General features: G+C 42.7%; 1 protein-coding gene across 1 annotated transcript in view; it reads left to right on the forward strand.

Moving 5' to 3' along the window:
- The window catches only part of GPNMB (glycoprotein nmb), a 29,121-nt gene extending 7,270 nt beyond the window's left edge, over positions 1-21,851 (forward strand). The window contains exons 4-11 of the mRNA XM_072650917.1: positions 2,551-2,724; positions 6,035-6,193; positions 7,205-7,522; positions 14,628-14,765; positions 16,234-16,336; positions 18,269-18,477; positions 20,391-20,484; positions 21,465-21,851. Coding sequence (XP_072507018.1) covers positions 2,551-2,724; positions 6,035-6,193; positions 7,205-7,522; positions 14,628-14,765; positions 16,234-16,336; positions 18,269-18,477; positions 20,391-20,484; positions 21,465-21,612 — 1,343 coding nt within the window. The 3' untranslated portion in view covers positions 21,613-21,851. The remainder of the gene's footprint in view (positions 1-2,550; positions 2,725-6,034; positions 6,194-7,204; positions 7,523-14,627; positions 14,766-16,233; positions 16,337-18,268; positions 18,478-20,390; positions 20,485-21,464) is intronic.
- The last annotated feature ends 429 nt before the right edge of the window (positions 21,852-22,280 follow it).

Consider the following 22,280-nt stretch of genomic DNA (forward strand, 5'->3'; position numbering starts at 1 on the left):
GGCAGGATTGACCCCAGCTCCTTTGTCTCCTAGCCTGTCCCCTGTGCCGCCCTCCCTTTCTGCTGGGGGGGGCGGGTGCTTGTGCACATTCTTTCCCCTCTCTGTTCAGTAATTTTCTCTTCTCTAAAATGAACAGTTTGGGATCGATGGCTGGTCAGGGCCCTCCTTAATTTTCATCTTTCATCTCTCAGCTTTCTCACAGCCTAAAGTAGACAAAATTACAAAGTTAGGATAGCCCATGAAATAAAAATGATCTCGGCCATGGAAATTTGGAGTGATCCGTGGTTCTGGCCTGAATATACAGCTGCCCACAACTGAGGGACAGCAGGGAGGTTGCTCGGCCCCTTCTAGTTTCCTCTTTTTAAAAAAAAAGAAGAAACGAAAAAAAGACACAGAGATATAGAGAGATAGAGAGAGAAAGGGGGGAGAGAGAGACAGAGACAGTGAGAGAAAGAGAGAGAGAGAGAAAGCTGGGATAGAAAGAGATAGAGAGAAAGAGACAGAGAAAGGCGGGGGGAGAGAGAGAGAGAGAGTTAGTTCTTCTAAGAGGGACCTGGGTGAGCAGAACCACCTCACAAAGACTGTATTGTCAGGTACGGGCTTTTTGCTAGGCTCAAGTGGGACTCTCCAGGCTGGTTCTCAACAGGCTTTTTGTGCTGGGAATCCAAGCTCTTCAGGTTATTCAGACAGCAGACAATTTGACAGATGGGTCCAATGATTTTCATTTCAATAACTTTAGCACCTACTATGTGCCTGATCCAGTCAAGGCTTGTGAGACTTGTTCCATTTTATCTTTATGTAAAGCAGCTAAGATACCACCCCCAGTTTTTTGTATTTCATAGCAAATGGAATGTGTCTAATTACTGTTATTAGACTAATAATAATAACAATAGTGTAGTAGTTCTCATAATGATAATAATAATAGCTACAGTTAAAATAATCAGTAATAGTTGTAATAATAATGTTACAATAACCAGAGTAGTAGCAATAACATTACTAATGGTTACACTAATCAGAGCAGCAGTGTTAATAATAATAGTATGCAAATATAATAGTTATAAGAGTAGTAGTAATGATAATAATGGATCGTAGTAATAATAAAAAAACAGTAGTCGTAATGAGAGAATATTTGGTGAACTACAGATCTAATGAATCAACTTCTTTAACCAAAGAAAAATTCGAAAATAGAACACAAATTTCTGCTCCGGACGGGTGGCCTTTATCCTCGTGGGAGAGCCTGGGATGGGAAATTTCTGCCCTGCTGTAGGTCAGCAGCTGTCTCAGAGGGCGGGTGGGGGACGAGGAGGTTAAGGGACTTGCTCGGGGTCAGCCACCAGTCTAGTACCTGTCAGAGGCTCGGCTCGATGAGGAAGCCTTTCAGACTCAAGGAGACTTCTTTTTTGAATGTTAACATCAATACAGAAAAAGGACTTCTTAGTTGATGCTGTGAAGATGACATCTTCCCTGAATGAGGGGGTGGAATTCATCAACTTCTTTAGTTAATCAAAGAAAGCTCGCAAAAGGGAAATTAGCAAGACCAGTTTGAGAATTTCCCGTTTCTCATCCCTCGCTTAAACCTCATCTACGTTCCGTTCCAGTGAATTTTTCCCCTTTCCAAAATGAAAACCCAGACTGGCTGGTATTAAAAAGTGCTTGGAATTTCCTCGGATTCCTTCCTCTTTTTTTTTAAAAAAAACAACCAAGCACAACAGCTCTGCATAGTTTCTAAGTAACATATTTCAAGGAGAGATTATATTAACTGAAAATGACTGGCCATTCATTGATGTCAAGAATGCAGCGGAGAAAAGCCTTGAATATAGAATTTAAGATTTAAGAGAACCTTTGAAAAATAGAAAAATATCCTTTTTGCTCGTCTTTGATAAGGGGAACAATAAGGAATAATCGGTGACCACGTCCCAATTAGGCGCTGGCTCCCATGGGATGGCTCTATTCTTCTAGATGAGAGTCTTTGCTTACAATCTCTACAATTAGATGCGCGACTTAATTAGCGCACATTTAGGGGCCCTCATTATTCATTTAGTTTTATAAATAGACTTAAGTCTTCTGGCTAATGAGGCCCGGCCACTGTATCGGGCTCTGAGTTGGAAGTCAGAGAAGAGCTTGGCCATTTGTTATTTTTAGTGGGATAATGATCTTGGAAGATGGGCAAAGAAGAATGCAGGGGCCATTGTGACCCCACTCCTGCTCCACAGTCTGAATTTCAAGTCTAGCTCAACTAACTAGTTCTAAGACCAGGCTCCTGTCAGTAATTTCATACATGCAAAAGAGTCCTTGTGATTTTTTTTTTAAACAAAACTTCTCATGAAAAAACCATCAGTTGGATTTGAATGGGCTGGTGATTTGAGAACCAATCAGTAGATAAGTGCCACATTAGGTAATTAGCCTAAGCCCAGACAGAATTACAGGTTTTCAACTGCCCTTCTACATTTATAATGGAATGGGGGTTGGGGGGACCCTACTGTCAGCTCCCATCTCCCTCCATTCTCCCCCCTCCTGTATGGATTCTGACCCATTCCTTTCTGTGTATAGTCACTGCCTCATCTTCAGATTCTTATGTGTACAACTGGACTGGATGGACAGAGGAGAGAGACTGGGGAAAATGCCCAAACAGAAGTACCCATCATGTGTTTCCAGATGGGAAGCCCTTTCCTTGCCATCCTGGATGGAAGAGGAAGAATTTTATTTACATCTTTCATACACTTGGTTGGTATTTTATCAGATCTTTTCCTTTCTATTCCCGTAGCTTCCTCTAGAAGGAATCAGGAAGACCTGGGTTCAGACACTTAGAATTTGGGAACTCCCAACAAGTCATTTCACTTTTCTGGGCCTCCATTTCCCCATCTGTAAATCAAGCCACTAAGGTCCCTTCTGACTCTCAGTCCAAGATCCTAGAACAACTGCTCCATCCTTGTATGAAGTGTGCAAGGAGACTGTCATTAGTACCCACTAAACAAGATTATTGTGAGACATAGCAACTGAAATAATCCTCAGCTCATAGACCTAGAGTCCGAAGGCTCTTGTAGAGAATACCGAGTTCAACTGTCTCATTTTGCAGAGGAAGAGGTAAAGTGCTTTGCAAACTTTAAAGCATTCTGTAAATGTTTATCATTATTATTACTGGGGTTGGGCATTTTGACATCTTTTTCTCTGCTTATAAGAATTTAAGAACTGTTTGCTCTGTTCAATTCCCTAAACTTTGGCAGCTTACAGCCCAGCCCTGCTGATAACGAGCTGTGTGGCCATGATCTATGACTCTGACTCTATGGGCCACGGTTCCCTTATGGGTAAGACAATGGGGTTGGGCCAGATGATCCCCAAAGCCCTTTCCAGAGGGAACATTTGCAGATCCTGACTGGCCTGTCCGTCCTCACATTCTAATCAAGATTGCCCTGTGGGGTTGGGGGGCATTCTCCTGCCCTTTTGAGGTTTCAGTTAGAGTTGGTGTTCTGCCCTTTGTCCATCATCAGCAATAACATTGTAACGCTATGTTATGGTTGAAGATTTTTCTTTTTTGTCTAGTCTTGGGAATATAATCTTTATCTGTAACATGGAGTCTGTCCTCATGAGATTTATGCATTCAGTTCAACTTGAATTGATAGTCATTTTATTCTCCAGAGTCCCCTCCAGTGAAGATCCTAGGAGCTCATTTGATTTCCCCCCTTCCACCCGTCTGACAGGGTTATCTCTACTCATTCATAAAGACTGACAGGATGGACAGAACCTGGCGTTTGGAATACAATGATTCCAGCTTATCGTCTCTGTCCTTAACCTTGCTGCTATCTTGGGAGGGGCCAGCTAGAATGCGTACAGAGCTCTTTGTAACTGGAAAGCCCTTTGGAGAAGGAGCGATAATTATGACTAGTTTCTTAAAAGCCATGGATACGTTAGAATCTGCCTCTATTATGCCATAATCCACATTTCATTTTATCCAAACCCAGGGAGAGTCACCAAGAAATCTGTGCTTCATTTTGCTGTTCAGTCATTTCAGTCATGTCTGACTCTTCATGACCCCATTTGGGACTTTCTGGGCAAAGATACTGGAATGGTTTGCCATTTCCTTTTCCAACCAGTTTCATAGGATGAGGAAACTGAGGCAAACAGGGTTTAGTGATTTGCTCAGGATCACACAACTCGTTAAGTGTCTGAGACCTGATTTGAATTCAGGAACTCAGTAATATAAGTCCCAATACTCTGTCCCCTGGGCCGCCTCGTTGAGTCTTTGATGTGAAAACAAACAAGTACAAGACAGCCTCTTGCTGTGATAGTCACGGATACATTCTTACCACCCACCTCCAATAAAGATTATTGCTGCCTTTTGGTTTTAACACCACAAACCTTTCTGGATAGAGTCCCCTCTCTGTCCCTTGCAACAAAGAAAAACAGTTAAGCAAAAATAGCTAGCACTGCCACTAGGTCTAACAATGTGTTACAACCTTGAACCTCTCTGCAGAGAGGAGGATAGCGTAATGATAGCTAATTTATCTATGGTACTTTAAGGTTTGCAAAGTGCTTGGCAAACACTATCTCATTGTGATTCTCACAACCTTGGAAAGTGCTGTCGCTATCCCATTTTACAGATGAAGAAACTTGAGGTCAAAAATAGTTACACAGCTAGTAAGTGTCTGAGGTCATATTTGAACCCATGTCTCTGTTGACTTCTAAGTTCAGCCACTCCACTCTGTTTCGTTGCGGCAAGTTGGGGGCCTCAGCAAATAGAGCACTGAGTCTGGAGTCAGAAATTCACAGCTCCATTCCAAACATGTCTGTCTTTCCACAGCCCCTCCAACACTAACTGCTCCCATCTTGGTTTATCTTTGGTAATTCACAGGGTGTGAGGTGAAGCCTCAGAGCTGTTCTAATTTACATTCTCTTATCTGTGATGTGGACCATGCTTTCATGTGGTCACTTATGGTTGCAATTCTTCTTTTGAAAATTATTCATACCTGTTTACTCATCTATTGGAAAATGGCTGTTGGACTTTTTTCTTTAATCAATTCTCTGTATGTATTAGAAGTTAGACCTTTATCAGTAATGTTGGATGAAAACAATTTCTGCACTGCATTTTTTCTTATCCATTCTTCAATCATTTTGTTCAGAGAAAGCTTCTTAAATGTTATGTAATGAAAATTGTCCACTGTCTTCTGTGACTACTTCTATGCCTTATTTGGTGGCGAATTTTTCCTCTGCCCATAGATGTGAAAAGTAGTTCCTTCCATTTTCCTTATTTTAAAAAATGTTCTTTTATGTTCAATCTGCATATTTATTTGGAGTTTATTGTGGCATATGGTATAGGATTTTGGTCTTAAATCTAATTTATGCCAATCTGTTATCCAACTTTCCCAGCAGTTCTTGTAAAATAGGGATCCTTTCCTTTAGTAATTTATGTTTCTGGGTTTAGAAAATACTGGGCTATTATTTACATTTCCTCTCTTCCACCAAAACCCCCTCCCATCCAAGGGGAGCCAAGAATGGCACTGTGCCCTAGGTCCAGTGAGCTTCTTATTTAGGCCTTGATTTTTAAATAAATTCTCCTTTTTGGGCCAATAAGATGACCTGTATTCCAGTCTGGAATCTGATAAAACTGTGTTACTCTTTGGTTACATAGCAGTCTGGAAAGGAATTGTTTTTCATGAATTGTGTAAGTACGGATTTAAGTGTTATCCTATCTGAAATATAAAGCCAGAGCTGCATTCTAGGTTTGAAGAATCTATCAAGAGCAAGGGACAGAACCAGAAGTGATGAGTAAAGTGGCAAAGAAGTAACTCCAGGCTTAACTAACTTTCTAACAGATTTACCCCAGAATGGAGCAGGGGGCCACAGTAAGTAATGACCTCCCCTTCCTTGGAGGTCTTCAAGCAAAGACTGAAGAACCACTTGTTGGGTTTGCTAGTGTGGGGATTCTTTTGGGGGTAGAGTTTGGACTACATGCTTGAGGTCCCTTCCAACTCCTCTAGCCATTCTTTCAGAACCATACCTCTTCGAATGGGTAACTGCAATTTGCCTTTTCTCACAGGCCAGTATTTCCCCAAATTGGGACGATCTTCAGCTGCAGTTTCTATAAACACAGCCAACATGACTCTTGGTCCCCAACTCATGGAAGTGACTGTGTACAGAAGAGGGCACCGAACTTATGTCCCAGTCACATCTACCAGGGACATATATATGGTAACAGGTAAATGACTTACCCTTCTGGCACTCTTCATATCAGTAACATCCTCATCAGTATTCTGAGAAATTTGGAACTTACCAATAAGAAAGCAATTAATCTGAGCAATGTGGATTTGGGGCAGTTACAGCACCCTGGGGTAGTTTAGAGACACCTACTCCAGAGCACCATATATGACTTCATGGTTCCATTCAACAATGATGTATCCTAGGTGCCTAGCACCAGGAGCCAGGCTGAGGGCAGAGATCAAGAATTAACTTCTCCCTCATAGAACTTACAACTATATAGGGCACGTATGTCACATACAAGTTAAGTGTACATATATGACTATAGTACAGAATTTAGTAGATGAATATAGTATGGTATTTAATAGAATGGAATGGAACAGAATAGGCCAAAAGATAACCAAATTCCATTTCAGTGGCAGAGGAAAGATCATTTCCGACCTGAGCAATCAGGGAAGGCTCCCAGTATTGAGATGTCATTTGATCTGTTCCCTGAAGCATAGAAAGGATTTTAATAAGGGCCCATAAGTGGCAGGAATGGAAGGAGATCATGTAAGACATGGTCAATGCTGTGAGCCAACACCGAAAAGAAGGAAAGTTGTGGTTCAGGCATTTTTCAGTCATCTCTGACTCTCTGTGACCCCATTTGGGATTTTCTTGTCAAAAAACACTGAAGTGGTTTGCCCTTTCCTAGTCCAGCTCATTTTACAGATGAGGAAACTGAGGCAAGCAGGCTAAAGTGACTTGCCCAGCATTACACTGCTAGTAAGCGTCTGAGGCTAGATTTGAACTCTATCCAACACTTTATAACGTGCACCACCTAGCTACCCAAAGAAGGAAAACATGGAGGGCATTTTAGTTTCTAGGAAAACGCTAGTAAATAGGAAATCCAATATAATTTTTATATTTCACACTTTGATTTTTATTGCCTCAGGGCTTAAAGACCATTACCCTAAGCCAAATCATCATATTTTTATTCACTTACTTTTGTGTATGGGGGCGTGTCTTACAGATGAAATTCTTGTATTTGTGAATATGTCCCAAAAGAATGATCGCAATTCATCTGATGACATCTTCATCAAGGACCTTCCTGTTGTGTTTGATGTTCACCTCCACGATCCCAGTCACTTCCTGAATACTTCCACCATCCACTACAAATGGGAGTTTGGAGACAACAGTGGCCTCTTCATTTCCAGTGGTCCTGTTTTTAATCATACTTACACACTCAATGGAACCTTCTCTCTTAACCTGACCGTCCAAGCCTCTGCCCCGGGACCATGTCCTAGGCCTTCTCCCAGTCCCCCAACACCTACCTCTCCTTACTTTATAGGTAAGCACAAAGCAGGTAAGAAGTTTCCAATGCATCATGGTGGATATCTGCACTGCCCCCCCCCCTCCCCCAGTAGAAGAAGATATTTCAATTCCAGTGATATTTTTAGATTGCTGATTTGAAGCAGTGGCTAGAGATAATGCAATTATCCTGTAACAGCACCTATTTTAAAAAATCATTAATCACCACTGGGGTTAGGAAGAATGACAGGGATCATGCATGCTGCTTGTTAAATGGGGAAAAGGGTAAAGGTTCAAAGCAGCTTGGGAGGCTGAGCTATAGGACTCCTGATAATCACAGCGTCTTGGCATTAGAAGGGCTGCTGCCATCACATACCCCCAGAACAAATTTCTGTAAAGTACTGGCAAATGTTTGTATAGCCTTTGCTTGGAGACCTCCAGTTAGAGGGACTCTCTTCCTGTTTTCTTCCTTTTCAGTGGTTAGGGAGATATGTGTTAGGGTTATCACATATCACATATCACATTCACAATTGGGACAAAAATTCTAATATTCCGCAAAGCTCTATGGTCCATTGGCTTTAGTCACCATAGACTTAGAGCTAGAAGGGACCTTAGAGGACATAACCCAACCCCCTCATTTTACAGGTGAGGAAACTGGGGCTAAGAAAAACTAAAGGGTCCCATAGTTAGCATTTGCCACAGGATTTCAGCTCAGATCGTCCTGATTCCAAGACTAGCACTCTATCCACTGTGGCGCCACCTAGCTGCTCTCCTAGCCCTTCCTATATCAGTCAATCATCAACATCAGTAAAAGCTTTTTAAATGCCTACAATGTGCCAAGTGCTGTGCCAAGTGCTATTTCTACTTCTCTCCTCATTCTCCTAAGGGAGAAGAACTCGCTAGTCTTTGTTCAAGCCTCTACAAAACCCAAACCAAGACAATAAACAGCCCCTAACCTTCTAGAACGTAATGTTTAGTATTATCAGTACCCATGCAGCCATACATGAATGGCTAAGCCACAGAATATAAGAGAGAGCTCCAGGAGAGCTTTGATTCTGAGAGGGGAGGGCAGGGACTGGGTGGCTTTGAGGAGGTGACATCTATAATCTGGGTAGGATGTTATTGGAGAGGGGGAGATATAGTTGTGGGGGAGGGACTGGTGAAGGGAGGACGTTCCCAGAATATGGAAGACCATAAACAAAGGCCTGAGAGATAAGAATATTCAGCCCAAGCATTGAAGAGAGCCAGTAACTGTTTGCCTGGTAGGGTGAGGCGAGGCTAGTGAGAAGGGAGGAGGCCAGGTTAGGCAAGGCCTAGAAAGAGGGGCCAGGGCACCTGGACTTGATCCATCAGAGGATTTTGAAGAAAGGGGTGCAATGGTCAGAGCTGCAGAAAAGGAATATTAATCCAATGGAGATGTGGAGGGTAGATGGGAGGCAGGAGGAGTCTGGGAGGTGGGGAAGACCTATTAGGAGATGACACCAGCCAGGCAGGCAGCAGGGGGTGGGGACTACTTGGGCTTTGGTAGAGATTTTAAAGTATTTTTGAATGTAGTCTAACCCTAGGATTTCACCAACTAGGGGACTCCCATTACCTCCAGCTGATCATTTTAGAAAGCTGCCTGGAATACTGACTTGCTAGTATGTGTCAGAAGCTGTATTTGAACTCAGGCTTCCTGACTGGAAGCCATTACCCCATGCTGCCTCTGCATCTTCAAGTCTTCGGCCATCAAAATGACATTTTAAAAAAAATTCTGTAATTCAGATTTCACCTAAGAAACGCACTTCTCCCTTCCCCATTCTTCTAGCTTAGATAGAAAGGCTACCCCTTGCTACAACTCCATATGCACTTCCATTGGGATGATTCTGGTCATCTACATTTAAATAATAACAGATTCATGGTGATGATGGCCATTCTATGAGTCTGATTATGGGCAAGGTCAATTCAGTATTGAAGAGAGAAATTAATGAAGGTGTACAGTCCAGTAAACCCAGGACTTGGCTCATAACCATAGCTCTAGAGCTGGAAGAGACCTTAACCAAACACTCTCATTTTAAAGTTGGGGAAACTGTATCTCAGAGAAATCAAGCAACTCACTCAACATTACACATATGGTAGATGACAAACAGGAGAGGGATTTGAACCCAGGTCCTCTGATCCCACTCTGTATACTAGTTGCTGAAATGGACAGTGCAGAAAACTTTGAGCTCTCTCGCTTCTTTTTCAAGATAAGAAAGTTGAGCCTGGAAAACAAAACTCAAGAGTAACCCCATTAAAGAAGCAACTGCAGAGACAGATGTGATTTAGAGGCGTTGGATGACGGTGTCCTGTGGGAGCTGTCATGCTCACCTATCTGACTGACATGAGCGTGTCTAGAAAAGTGGCCTTTATGAGACTTGGTTTGATTGGTGTCTTATTTTCTAATGGCAAGAAAATCACTTTTATCATATTACGTTGAACGTGTGCATCCTGCTTTTCTGTTCTCACGACAGTCTCTGTTTAAAGGGCATATTTCAATCATGGGTATAAACTTGGGGAGAGTCTTCAAGAGCTTCGTGGGAGGGCGAGGAAAAGAGAAGAAGAAAGTAGCTTTTGATCTTTGAAAGTCTCAGCTACTTGTTCTAAGAACCTTAATCCTGGCCTTATGGCTAGGATAATACCTGTAAGGGGGACTGCCTGCTCAAATTTATGGGCTTTTTACTGGAATTAAAATGATGGAATCGTTCCCAAAGGTGGAATCTCATAGCTTTTGTTACATGATTTTTTTAAAATGTTACTTTAAGATATCAAATAGACGGTGCTTATTTACTCCAGTGGAATATTTCTATTTAAATGACATGCATTTAATGTGTGTTTACTCACTGGATAGTCATTAGACAGCTCTGATATATGAGGTACTGTGCTAGGCGCCATGATGCAGCCAGACCTTCCCCAGCTCCCCCATTCCCATTTCCAAAATTTCTCAGCATCACCCTTTCCTTTTTTAAGTGCTTTATTGATGCATTTCTCTCTCTCTTTCTTTAAAGTCGCTTGCTTCCCAACAGCTCTTCTTTCCCTTTCCCCACCAATTGAACTCTACCTACCTTTTCACAGATGAGGACAGTTGAGAAAAACAAAGCAATACATTGGCCATGCCTGACAATGCCTGCCTTGTCCACACCTCTAGTCTACCATCTCTCTGCTGCAAGCAGGAAGAATACTTTGCCATTCATCCTTGGAAGCCATCACTAGTCTTGGGCTCCTTCAGTCCATCAATCAACAAGCATTTCAGTGTTTACTATGTGCCGGGCATGGCGTCCATCTTTCTATCTTCAATCTGGCTCTCTCCACTAGCTTCTTCCCATGTCCCTACAAATGTGCTCTGATCTCCCCAATACTAAAAATGTCTTCTACCCCATGAATAACCATCCCAATATTATTCATCCCTCCCCTGCTAAACTTCTTTAAAAAGTTGCCTACACTCTCCCCTGAATTCTTTTTTATTGTGACCTACACTCTTTCCTCATCTTGCAATGTAGATTCTGTTCTAATAGTCTATAGAACACCCCCTCCAAGATAACCAGTGACTTCTTAATTGACAATTCCAATGACTTTTTTTTCAGTCTCCTTCCTTGTCCCCTCTGCTATATGTAAGGCTGGTGACATTTCTCTCCTCTCTTGCCAGTAATGATTTCCGCCTTGGCTTCGGAGATATCTCTTATTCCTGATTCTTCTCTTAGCATTCCTTATTCCTTATCTTCTTCCCATCTCCTGAAGGTGGCTATTCTCTAAGGGGTTGGGCTTTTGTCCTCTCCTTACTAAATTCTCTCTTGGTAATCTCATTCCATGCTCCATCATCAACCATTATGGCTATGGAAATCATTCTCAAATCTCCCTCTAGCTTGGATCTTTCTTCTGAGCTCCAGACCTTCAGCTCAAAACCAGCAGGAATTTTCTGCCAGGAATTCTCTGAGGAACCTCAAATTCAACATGTCCAAGCTCAAAGTTACTATCTTTCCATCTCCACCTGCTCCTCTACTTGCCCAGTCTCACACTTCTGAAACCTTAGTGATATCTTGAATTCTTTCACAGGATTACAGCTCTAGTGTTCAAAGGGACCTCAGAGATCATGTCAAACCCTCTCATTTTACAGTGGAGGGAACAGAAACCCAGGAAAATGAAGTGACTTGCTCAAAGTCATACGAGTAGCAAGCATCAGAGGTGAGACAAAGTGCTGGTCCTCTGATCCAGGGTCAATGACCCTACTCTTGAATCATGCTGCATCCCTTAGCTTCAGAAGAGGTTCAAAGCACCATGTCCAGAGGAGGGAAAGGTAACTTCTGCTCAGAGATCAGAGGAAAGAGAATGGAGCCAAGAGCATCCAAGCTGAGCTTCGCATGGCAGTGCCCTGTTTTCCCAACCTAGCTCTGGCTCTGGTCATAAGGTCATTTGTTCTTGAAATGTAATAGGAAAGAAGAGAGAAGAGGAAAGTTTGTAGCTCAAGGGAACCTCTTCCTCCCCTCTTATCCACTCTTCTCCCCCAAACAGCCTTAGAATGGGATTCCAAATGATATATAATAGGCCTTGGATATCATGTGTCAACAACACTGTTGAAGAATGATATTGACTGAGGCAAGGATGGAGAATATGTCTGCAGTCCACTTTAACTAGAGCATAGGGTGAGTGAATGCCAGGAGATAAGGCAAGAAAAATAAATTGAAGCCAAAATCCTGAAGGGCCCAAAGGCCAAGAAATGGAGTTTGGACTTGATTCAGGAGGCAACGGGGGTCCATGGACTGTTTTTGAGCCAGGCAATGACTGTGATCAGATTGGGCTTTAGGAAGATTAATTTAGTCATAGCATTTGTAGATCTATATAATTTATATACCTTTTACATCATTGAAATCTAGATATGACTTTGGCTATTGCAACATATTGAATTCATCCCCCAAAAGTTTACATTAGCTCTTTGTCTGAAGCTTTTCTTCTCTCTTTCTAGTATTTCCTAAGGAACCTTATAATTTCACTGCGAAAAATTAGTAAACATTCATGACTTCTATAAATGAGTAACACCATGTTGTATATCAGGACCTTATCAATGAACAGAGCAGCCCTTTCACTGACCCAGCCCAGATTTTTTTTAATACCCATCTGATGATTTATCAAGATAGAGAATGCCTGGTGTGGAAACTCCCTCCAGTGATGCAGGTGAACAGCTCATTTTTAACTTACAGTCTTTGAAATTTGGATGGGTTGCCACTATTGTGTTATGTTTGTTGCTACTCTTACTAGCTGGGTTACTTCGGGGTGAGTGACTTGTCCCTGATCCCGCAGCCATTTTGTACATGTCAGGGGCAGGACTTGACCCAAGCTGGCCCTCTGGCCACAGACTCAATGGGCTATGACAGTTTTCCAGAGGATCAAATCCAAACTCCCTACACGTTGGTATTTCGACTACCACAATTCCTCCCACTAATAAGTTTATAGTCCTTTGGGGCAAACAAAGTTCCAGAAATCACATCTCAGTGTCATGATAGAAGTTTCCAAGGAAGGTTTTGGGGTTTTTTTTGCTTTTTTGAAATGGGCATTTATGGTAGCTTTGGGGACTTTATTCTTTATGAAGTCTGCCCATCTCCTTCTCAGCTCGATGCAATGGATAGAGTGCTGGACCTGGAGTCAGGGAGACTTCAGTTCAAATCTAGCCTCAGACACTTAGCTATGTGCCCCTGGGCAAGTCATTTAACTATTTTCAGCCTCAGTTTCCCCATCTGTAAAACCCTATCTCCCAGGGGTGTTGTGAGGATCAAATGAGATAAAAATTATAAAGTGATTGGCAAACCTTTTATTGTTCTATCTTTTCAATCATGACCCTTTGGGGGTTTTCTCTCCCGATACTTGAGTGGTTTGCCATTTCCTTCTCTAGCTCATTTTACAAGATGAGGAAACCGAAGCAAACAAGGTCAAATGACTTACTAGTAAGTGTCTAAGGTCAGATTTGAATTCACAAAGATGAATGAATCTTCCTGATTCCAAGCCCACACTATCCACTATGGCACCACCTAGCTGCCCTTGCAAACTTAAAGTTGCTGGGTAAGTGCTTGTTATGGCATGCCTTTTAAATTCAAATCCATTCAATAAGTGGTTGTTGAGGGCCCACCACACACCAGATGCTATACCAGGTACTGGGGAGATGAAGACAAAAATGGAAAATAGCTCCTGTCTTCAGAGGGAGACAACATGGATACCAATTTACAAAGTAGTTTCAGAGATGGGGCAAGGGCTAGGCGGGTGGGGAGGGAGAGAGGAGGAGAGAGCAGCAGAGGCACGTGTGGGAGACAGCACCAGGGCTGAGCCTTGAAAGGAGCTCAGATTGCTCCGGGCAGAGGTGAGGAAGGAGTTTATGTTAGGTGTGGAACACCATTGGAAATGGAAAGAAAAAATAAGGTTGAACATCTTTGCAATCTTTCCCACTTTGTTAAATGGCCTTGACTTAATGAAGGTTTTGTCTGTGATAAATAAGACTCTGCATCTTTTAAATGCCAACCAAAAGTGAATTTCCCAGAAATGATCCTGAAATCACAAAGGGGGGAAAAAGTGCTTTGTGTAATTACCCTGAGAGTTTTAAGCTCTGGCCCTTCCATTATAGCACACCCTCAGGAACCCAGTCAGATACTGGGATTGGTGTTTCTTGATACTTTAATACTGTTGTTTTCTCTTGATTACATCAATAAAGCCTAGAGCTCAAAAGAAACTTTTATTATACACCCAATGCATCAGTTAGCAGGAATGTGGCTGTATGGATTTGTGACCTGGATCAGGAGACTGGCTTTCAGCCTGGATTCTACCATTCCCACCAATCCCTCTCCTTATTTCTTTGAGCTATCTCACTTTTTTTGTCCCTGTACCCAGGGCCATGCCAGGTATATAGCAGGAGCTTAATAAATGCTTGTTGCTGGATTGATGGAACATGATCTGGGGTTGTCTACCATCCCCATTGAAAACTCATACGCTTGGTACCAGATTGTCTGCTCTTCCATTCAATTCAGTCCAAACTCTTAAAGCATTTTCAATCACATCTTATTTTCCATGCTTTGCTGAAACATCATTTTAAAATGTTTTACTAGTTTCTGTTGTTATGCCATAGATTTCTCTTTCTCAATTCTCAGTTAGTACTGTAAATGCCTCTGATGCTCCCACCCCATTGCCCACTGATGCCAGCCTACAAGATTGGAGGAGAGAGACTCCTGATGAAAGCTGCCAGGTCATCAGATACGGCCATTTTGTGGCATCTCTCACAATTGTAGGTAAGCACCCGGAGCCCGCTGGGATACCCAACTCTATCCATAGGCGTTTATTTCCTGATCTCCTAACTCATTCTTAGCATTGCTCTAGGGGCTCATGGAGATACAGAAGTCCAAGGTGCGATTGCTGCCCTCCAAAAAACTAAACTCTAGTTGGACAGAGAGGATAAACCTCTCTCCTTACATCATTTTTAAAAAGATTGATTTCAAAGCTGGCTCTCCCTATCTCACCCAGGTTAGAAGTGTGGAGGCCACTCACGGGCCTGATACCACTTCCCTCGACCACTTGACACAGAAGTTTGACCTGCTCTGTTTCTGACCTGGGGAAGTTTGTTCCTTCATAGGCAGCAGTAACCCCCTTGCTCCTGGGGCTCACCATATGGGTGCCAGATGTAGTATGGGTACTAGATTGGTGTTAACCCTATTGAAACTCAGATCTCCTGATCTCAAGGGGATTCACCATCCCCAACCTCCCAAGTAGCAGAGCTGACAGTCGAGGAGCACCAACCCAGTCCCATTTCCACTGTATTTAAATGAGCTAAATGGACATCTCTTAAGGACTGGCTTCAGCTTTTCAGTATTTCCAAGTTTAGGCCACACAATACCAGGCCATTCATCTCAGCAAAACTGAGAAATCCTCCAGTTTGGCTGCCACCTACCAAGTGCCCTCTCTTCCCTTCTTGAATATTCCTGTATTATTTCCAGGGGGATCCTATATTATTGCCCACTGATACATATATTTCAATCGGGTACTCTTGAAAAACCAAAAAGCCTTTAGGCCACAAAGAAATGAATCTCCAGTGTTGGCATTTCAGGCAGCCTGACAGGTGCCAGGAGATGTATTTGGGGATGGGGGGGTGTGGTAAGAAGAGGAAGCAATTTCCTGGTTGCCCCTGGCATCCCTCCTAGCATAGAGGTATCTTCATACTTAATGAGCTGGCTCCAATCATAGGACAGGAGCTCCTGAATCCTGGGTCTGCCAAATTGGGATGGGGTGGAGCGGGGGCTGGCTACACTGCAGGGCTGTACTAAAAGACAATCTGTTAAGTGTGACTGCCCCAGCCTTGACTCTCAGCAGCTCCTGACTGGCCACATAGGGCTCCCTGAATCTGGTGGCCATGGGTCATGTTGGCTTTCTCTGATCCCGCTGCCCAGAAGGCACTGACTGCTTTGGCTTTGGGCACTATTGTTCCACTTGCTAGTTATCACAAGTTCACACTTTATGTAAGAAGGGAAATGAAAACAAACTAGAAGAGAAGTCAGCAGCTCAGTTGGGCTTTTCAGGACACTGGGCTCCATGGATACGGAGCCACTGGGCAGAATCCAGGACCTTTGATTTGGTTTGTTGGTTTCTCAACAGTGGGGAGAGGGAAAGCAGGAGAAGGCAGTCTTTGTATGTTTTGCCCTTCTGATTCACTGGGTTCTTTTTTTTCTCTCCCTTGGCGGGGGTGCTTGGGGCTGGTTTCATAAGAGGGAATCCTTGAAGTTAATATCATCCAGATGACAAATATTCAGAAGTCAGTGTCGCAGGCTGAAGACTCTACAATCGACTTTGTTGTCACCTGCCAAGGGAAGTAAGTACAATATCAGAATTAGACCAGTCAGAGGCTAGCAGGCTCCCAGGCCCAGGCAGAAGGCTATTTGTAACATGCCTCCACCCCCTAAACAAGAAGAGAATTGCCCAATTCACTGCAGACCCAGATAGAGCTGTAACTGGAATTCTTTCACATAGGGCCAAAACAGTTGAATGGGGTGGCAAGCCGGGCATGGCACAAAGGACGGTCCTGGGCGACAGCACCAACAGTTGTCCCACTCTAGTTACAGTTCTGGATAAAGAACAATGATCGAATTTACAAAGTGTCCGAGGAGTGAGAGGACTAATGGGTTGGCTGACCTTGAAAAAGGCCCAATACATGCCACGTTTGATAAAGTTACTAAAACTTTCAGAATGATTCCAGCTTATTGACATAACCTGCCAAGAGACAGGAAAGGTGTCAAAATGTCACCTTCCCAATGACATCACAGTCTTTTGGGGGTAACTTCAGATCACTCAGTGTTGGGGAAGGGATGCTGGATGGGACATGTCATTAGGGGCAGGGGATGGCATAATATATAGAGTGCTGAACCTGGAGTAAAGCCTTTAGATCTGACATTTACTAGCTATGTAACCCTGAGCACTTTACCCAGTTTGCCTCAGTTTCCTCAACTGTAAAATGAGCTGGAGAAGGAAATAGCAAATTATTCCAGTATCTTTTCCAAGAAAACCCCAAATGAGGTTATGAAGAGTCAGATAGAATTGAAATGACTGAACAACATACAAGTAGTGAGCCAGATTTAATTAGCTTTTAAAAAGAAGTATTGACTAAAGTGATGTAGCAAGGAAAAAGTCTATGGCATACCCTCCCACCAAGTAAATATAGTGTCCTAGGGAACGTGGGATCAAGCCTAGAGGGTGCATAGGACAAGCAGCAATTCACAGCTTCTGGGAGCATGTTCCCTTGGGGTGTGGTATAGCTAGGCTACTTAGAGAAACTTGACTCTGCTTTTCCCCTTCCTAGCCAATCCATCTTCTTCTGCCAGTATAGACCCTGCTTCCCAAAGCTGTCAATGTGTCTGGAATGTCCAAGAAATAGCCCAGTTCACTTAAAGTTTCCTGGGTCCTTCTCTGGCCAAGGGGATAGAGGAAGGGACAGAGATTGAGACCAAGATTCTCTCCTCGCCCCCCATCTCCCTACTCTCCAAGTGATTCCTTCTTAGGAGTGGCTCTTTCCTCTCTACCATCAGATGTTTGAACCTTTGGTTTCTGAACTGGTCTGCTATTTTATAGACCCACACGCCATGACCAGTCCCATCCACCAATCTGCATAGACTGCTGCATCTAGTTGAAATGACTTTTCATTGACTAATTGATGTCTGGATATTGGTCAGACCAAGTTCACCTTTTTGATCAGTTCACTGAGATATGTTCTACCTGACCAATCTGGACCTCATGCAGCTTCTACTCTAATGCTTTCTCTACAGTCTTGGAGAAGTGGTGAAGACAATGTCTAACTCCTTCACATCCAGGGATTCCTTGTCCTCCTGGTGTACTTTAAGAAGTACTTGTCAAATAACTAAATGAAATCTAGTGCTATTGCTGTCAGGATATACCCTCCATCCTGGAGAAAGGAGTGAATCCAGCATTCACAGGGCTGGGTGAAAAGATTCACTAAGTTAATCCAAAGTATTTTCTATGGACTCAGGAAGAGGAATGGATGGATTCTTGATGTATAGGAAGTGTCTGTTTCTTCCCCTTGCTCATTCACTCATTGCATATTAGAGATGCTCCATACTCCAATATTCAAATGTACCTGTGAACTCATCAATCTGGGTATTCCCTAAAATAATGCTGCTCATAGCCCATACAGGCCACACACCATTTACAAAGTATTTCTCTCCCCCCTCTTTTCCATCCTCCTTACCCCTTTCTCTGTCTCTTCCCCACCCAACCTTCTTGCCATTTTCAGCACTCCTACCGATGTCTGTACAGTTATTTCTGACCCTACATGCCTGTGGCCCCAGAACACAATCTGTGATCCTGTGGAAATCGATGACCAATGCTTGTTGACCATAAGGAGAGCCTTCAGTGAGGCTGGGATGTATTGTGTGAACCTTACTTTGGGTAATGAGGCCAGCCTGGCCCTTACAAGTACACTGGTCTCTATCAGTGGAAGAGGTAAGTAGTAACTCTCAGGCAAATGTTCATTGTTGGTTGTATCACAACAATTGTGGTTTTGGGGGATCCAGACTTGGGATGTTATCAGTGAGAGGAACTCCTCAAGTAGAAACCTCTGCTGATGCAGATCAGTAATTCATCAGTCACTTACTGTCTTAGGAAGTTATCTGAGTGCCTTGGAGATTAAGCAACTTGCCTAGGGTCACACAGCTGAGAGGTGTCCGAGAGAGGACTTGAATCCTTCCTCACTCTAGCTTGGACCTTGATCCATGATACCATGCTCCCTCTCAACAACATGATACGTGTGGAGAAGTATTGTAGAATGAAAATGTACAGGGAGAATTTGGAGTAGAAGGGGAGCACTATTGGGAAGTGAGACTTTTTTAAAAAAAGTATCAAAGAAAGTAATTTTTTATAAAAGAAAATGAACACCCATGTTTCCTTGAGCTATTTAGAGCTTTACTTTCAGAGTTTGTTATTGTCTCCCCCACAATTCCCTCTCCCCCTTACACACTGGAAGATTTATTGAATGATGGTTGGTAAGGATTCCTAGGCTAGAATTAAAATAAAATAACATCTCTCTAGAACCTAATTTGAAAGAAAGAAAATTCTGACTGGGGCCAAGTCCTCAGCTGAAACTCCAGATGGTGACCTTAGACCAAGTACTAATAGGCTATATTTATACAGTCAAGCCTCTCCTCGAATGTAGCCACATTTCCAAAGGTAACTTGAAAGGTCAGGGTACTATAAATAATAATATTGGTTCACGTCTCTAAATAGCCTAGGTAGCCTGGTGCCAGTGTCAGGCTGTATGCCCACTTAGAGGAGACAGCAGCATAGTCAGAAATTCAAAGTGGAGAAGAGAAAGTAAACAAACCGTGGGTTCCTGGATCCCTTATTAACTCACCCATACAACCTCTATTTCACTTTCCCATTTTCTACCAGATGAAGATACCAAACCCACTGTGCTAAACTCACTTGTGTATTCTTCAGAAGTTCAGCAGGGAAAAGCAAGCGGTTTTAAAACCAAATTATTGTATACTCTTACTTTCCTTATAAACATGAAATTCCAACAGAATCGAAAAGGAGGGGGCCTTGATTTGGCATTGGACATTTGGCCTAGGAGCCTGTCCAGTGGGCCCCACCACTCTGTCATTGAATATGTATTAGAGCTGATTTTATCGAAAGATTCTACTTGGTCACCCCTGTTCAAAGGGCAGGTGCTGAATGTGGGGTGGGGGGTGGACAGCAAAGATGGCCTCTTTTATCCCTAGTTCTACTGCTTCCTTTGAGCAGAGATAGGCCAAATCTATTCCCTTATGGCTCCCACTGATTCCCAGTTTCTCTCACCAGTCAATATACATACATACATACATACGTGGCATATACACTATATATGTGCATGTATATATGTACATATAGAGTGTATATATATGACATATATCAACATATGCTTTCTTATTAAAAAGGTTCAAGGCAAACCTAAAGCTAGAAAAAGCTGCTTGAGGAGACATGAGCACTAACCATTATTTCAGTGTTAGAAGACCTTGTGGTGGATACATTCTAGGGAAGATGGAAGTGGTCATTTCTAAAAGAAATTGGAGGAGAGGAAGATTGGCGGCAGGATGATTATGAAGATGTGAATTCATTTTATTTCAATTTATTTATTAAATGCCAAGCACTAGGTTGGGTACGAAAGCACCAAAGATCAAAATGAGACCAGTCCTGGTTTCGAGGAGCTCACCGTCTCCCAAGCGATACAATAGGAATCTAGATCATATGAGCTACGTTGAGAAGAAAGAGGCTCATCTGTTCAGCACACATTTTCCTGTGCCAGGCTCTGTGCTGGATCAGGAGAAACACTTGCCTTCCTTGGAAGAGCCCATTCCAAAGTTCTTTTTTTTCATCCCAAGCTCCAGGGTCACCTGCCAGAGTGGGAGCAGGCATCTTGGTCTCTATCAGTGCCTTGACTGTATTCACTGTTCTCCTAACCTTCTTTGTGTACAAGTAAGTTTCTGCCTCCAACTCTTTGGGTATTTTCTGAGATGCTGTTTGAACAAGATTTGCTGGTTCTCTACAAGTGGTCTCTCTCTTCTATGCCTGTACGGTAGAGCAGGGAGCTGGCTTGCAGGCTTCCTTTTTTGCTTGAACAAAGCATTTTTCCCATGGTTCAGTGGAAGGAGCTCTGGAGGATCTGAGCTCAAAGCCTACCTCAGATACAGCTTGAGGAAATCTTTATCTCCTCTGGACCCCAGCTTCCTCTGCTGTAAAGTGAAGGTATTGGACTAAGTGGCCTCAAAGACCCTTCCAGTTATCAATCTATAATTCTCCTCTCCCCTTCCATTTTAATGAGCTCTGATTGCTCAAACACTCCATTAATTAAAGCCAGGGGTTTAAAAAAATCTTCCGGTTTTTAGTAACAACTAGCCTTATTTTTTGGTCTGGACCTAAGATTTCATTTGTATAGAGAAGTCCTAGTGTGGAAAGTCCCTCTGCTGGTGTAAATCAGCCACTCCCCTGTAACTTAGAGTCTTTAGAGAGTTGCCTGGGGGCAAAGATGGGGTGAGTGACTTGTACACGGTACTTACATCAGAGCTAGGATTTGAATTCAAGGCCAGTTCTCTGCCCACTGTGCTCTACTTCCTTCTCTCAAAAACAAAACTGTGACTATTTCATGCTGAATGTCTCAAAAGGTTTTTAACATGCGCCGAAAACCATGCTAAGTTAGCCCTTCTCTCTCACCCAGGAGAGTGAAAGAGGAAAGCTTTCCTCAAACAAGAGATGTTCTTTCTGCACCCTAGCAACTGGCTGGCATTAGATCGAGGCTAAAGAGAATTAACTTTTTTCTTTCCTTTTATTTATTTATTTTTATTTAGCACATTTTGTGTTTAATAAAAGCATGTAAGGGACTTTTTTTTTTTTTAAAGAGAGCAACATTTTATCAGTGAAGGTCTTTTCTGAGTAACTTTTTTAATCATTACTTACAGAAGATTCAAAGAATACAAACCGATTGAAAGCTGCCCTGGGACAAATAACAATGGGCTGGACGTTTCTTTCCATAAGAAGAAGGCTATGTTCTTCCCAGGAAACAATGAGAAGGATCCGCTGCTGAAGAAAGAGGCTGGGATTGTTTAACCCTCCCAGCAAATCTGTGTCTTTATAGTGCACTCTGTACAGTACTTTACATTGGAGCTGTCCTTGAGTGGATGACTGATAACTGTATAAGAAAAGGCATATTGTAAGTGGTATACATTGCTTGTAGGTATAACTTTTTTATATAGGCTAAAAGATATTGTAGAGGAATTGAAGAGGGAGACTCTAAGAGGCAGCCTTGGTCAGATTCTATAACTAATAAAAGCACTTGACAACTTTTACTCTCATTGTGATTTATGGTTCCCTAAGCACTCCCAGTATCTGTCCTAGGGTAGACACCTCCCCAGGGAAGCCAACCTTCCTAATTTGGATCTTATCTAGCTTAACAAAAAGGCTGTTCTTTAAGGGAGGAGACAGTACTAACAAGAAAGCTACCAACTTCTCACAATCTTCTGTGTTAGAAAACTGCCAAAGCAAAAAAAAAAGAGCTACACAATAAACTGCTTCTAGGTGATTCTCTGAACAGATCCTCACCCTGGTTTTTAAAAAATTATATATTCAAGCTCCTATAGAAAAGGAATGAGTACTCACATATACTTGTGGAAAAGTCCTAATAAAGGAGGTTAGTGGTATTTCCTGAGGCCATAACAGGGGAGGGAGGATGTTGCCTGGTCGGCTCCAACTCAGAACACCTGAGACCAAGAGGACTG

The sequence above is a fragment of the Notamacropus eugenii genome, chromosome 3 (genome assembly GCF_028372415.1).
Source record: "Notamacropus eugenii isolate mMacEug1 chromosome 3, mMacEug1.pri_v2, whole genome shotgun sequence".
Lineage (NCBI taxonomy): Eukaryota > Metazoa > Chordata > Mammalia > Diprotodontia > Macropodidae > Notamacropus > Notamacropus eugenii.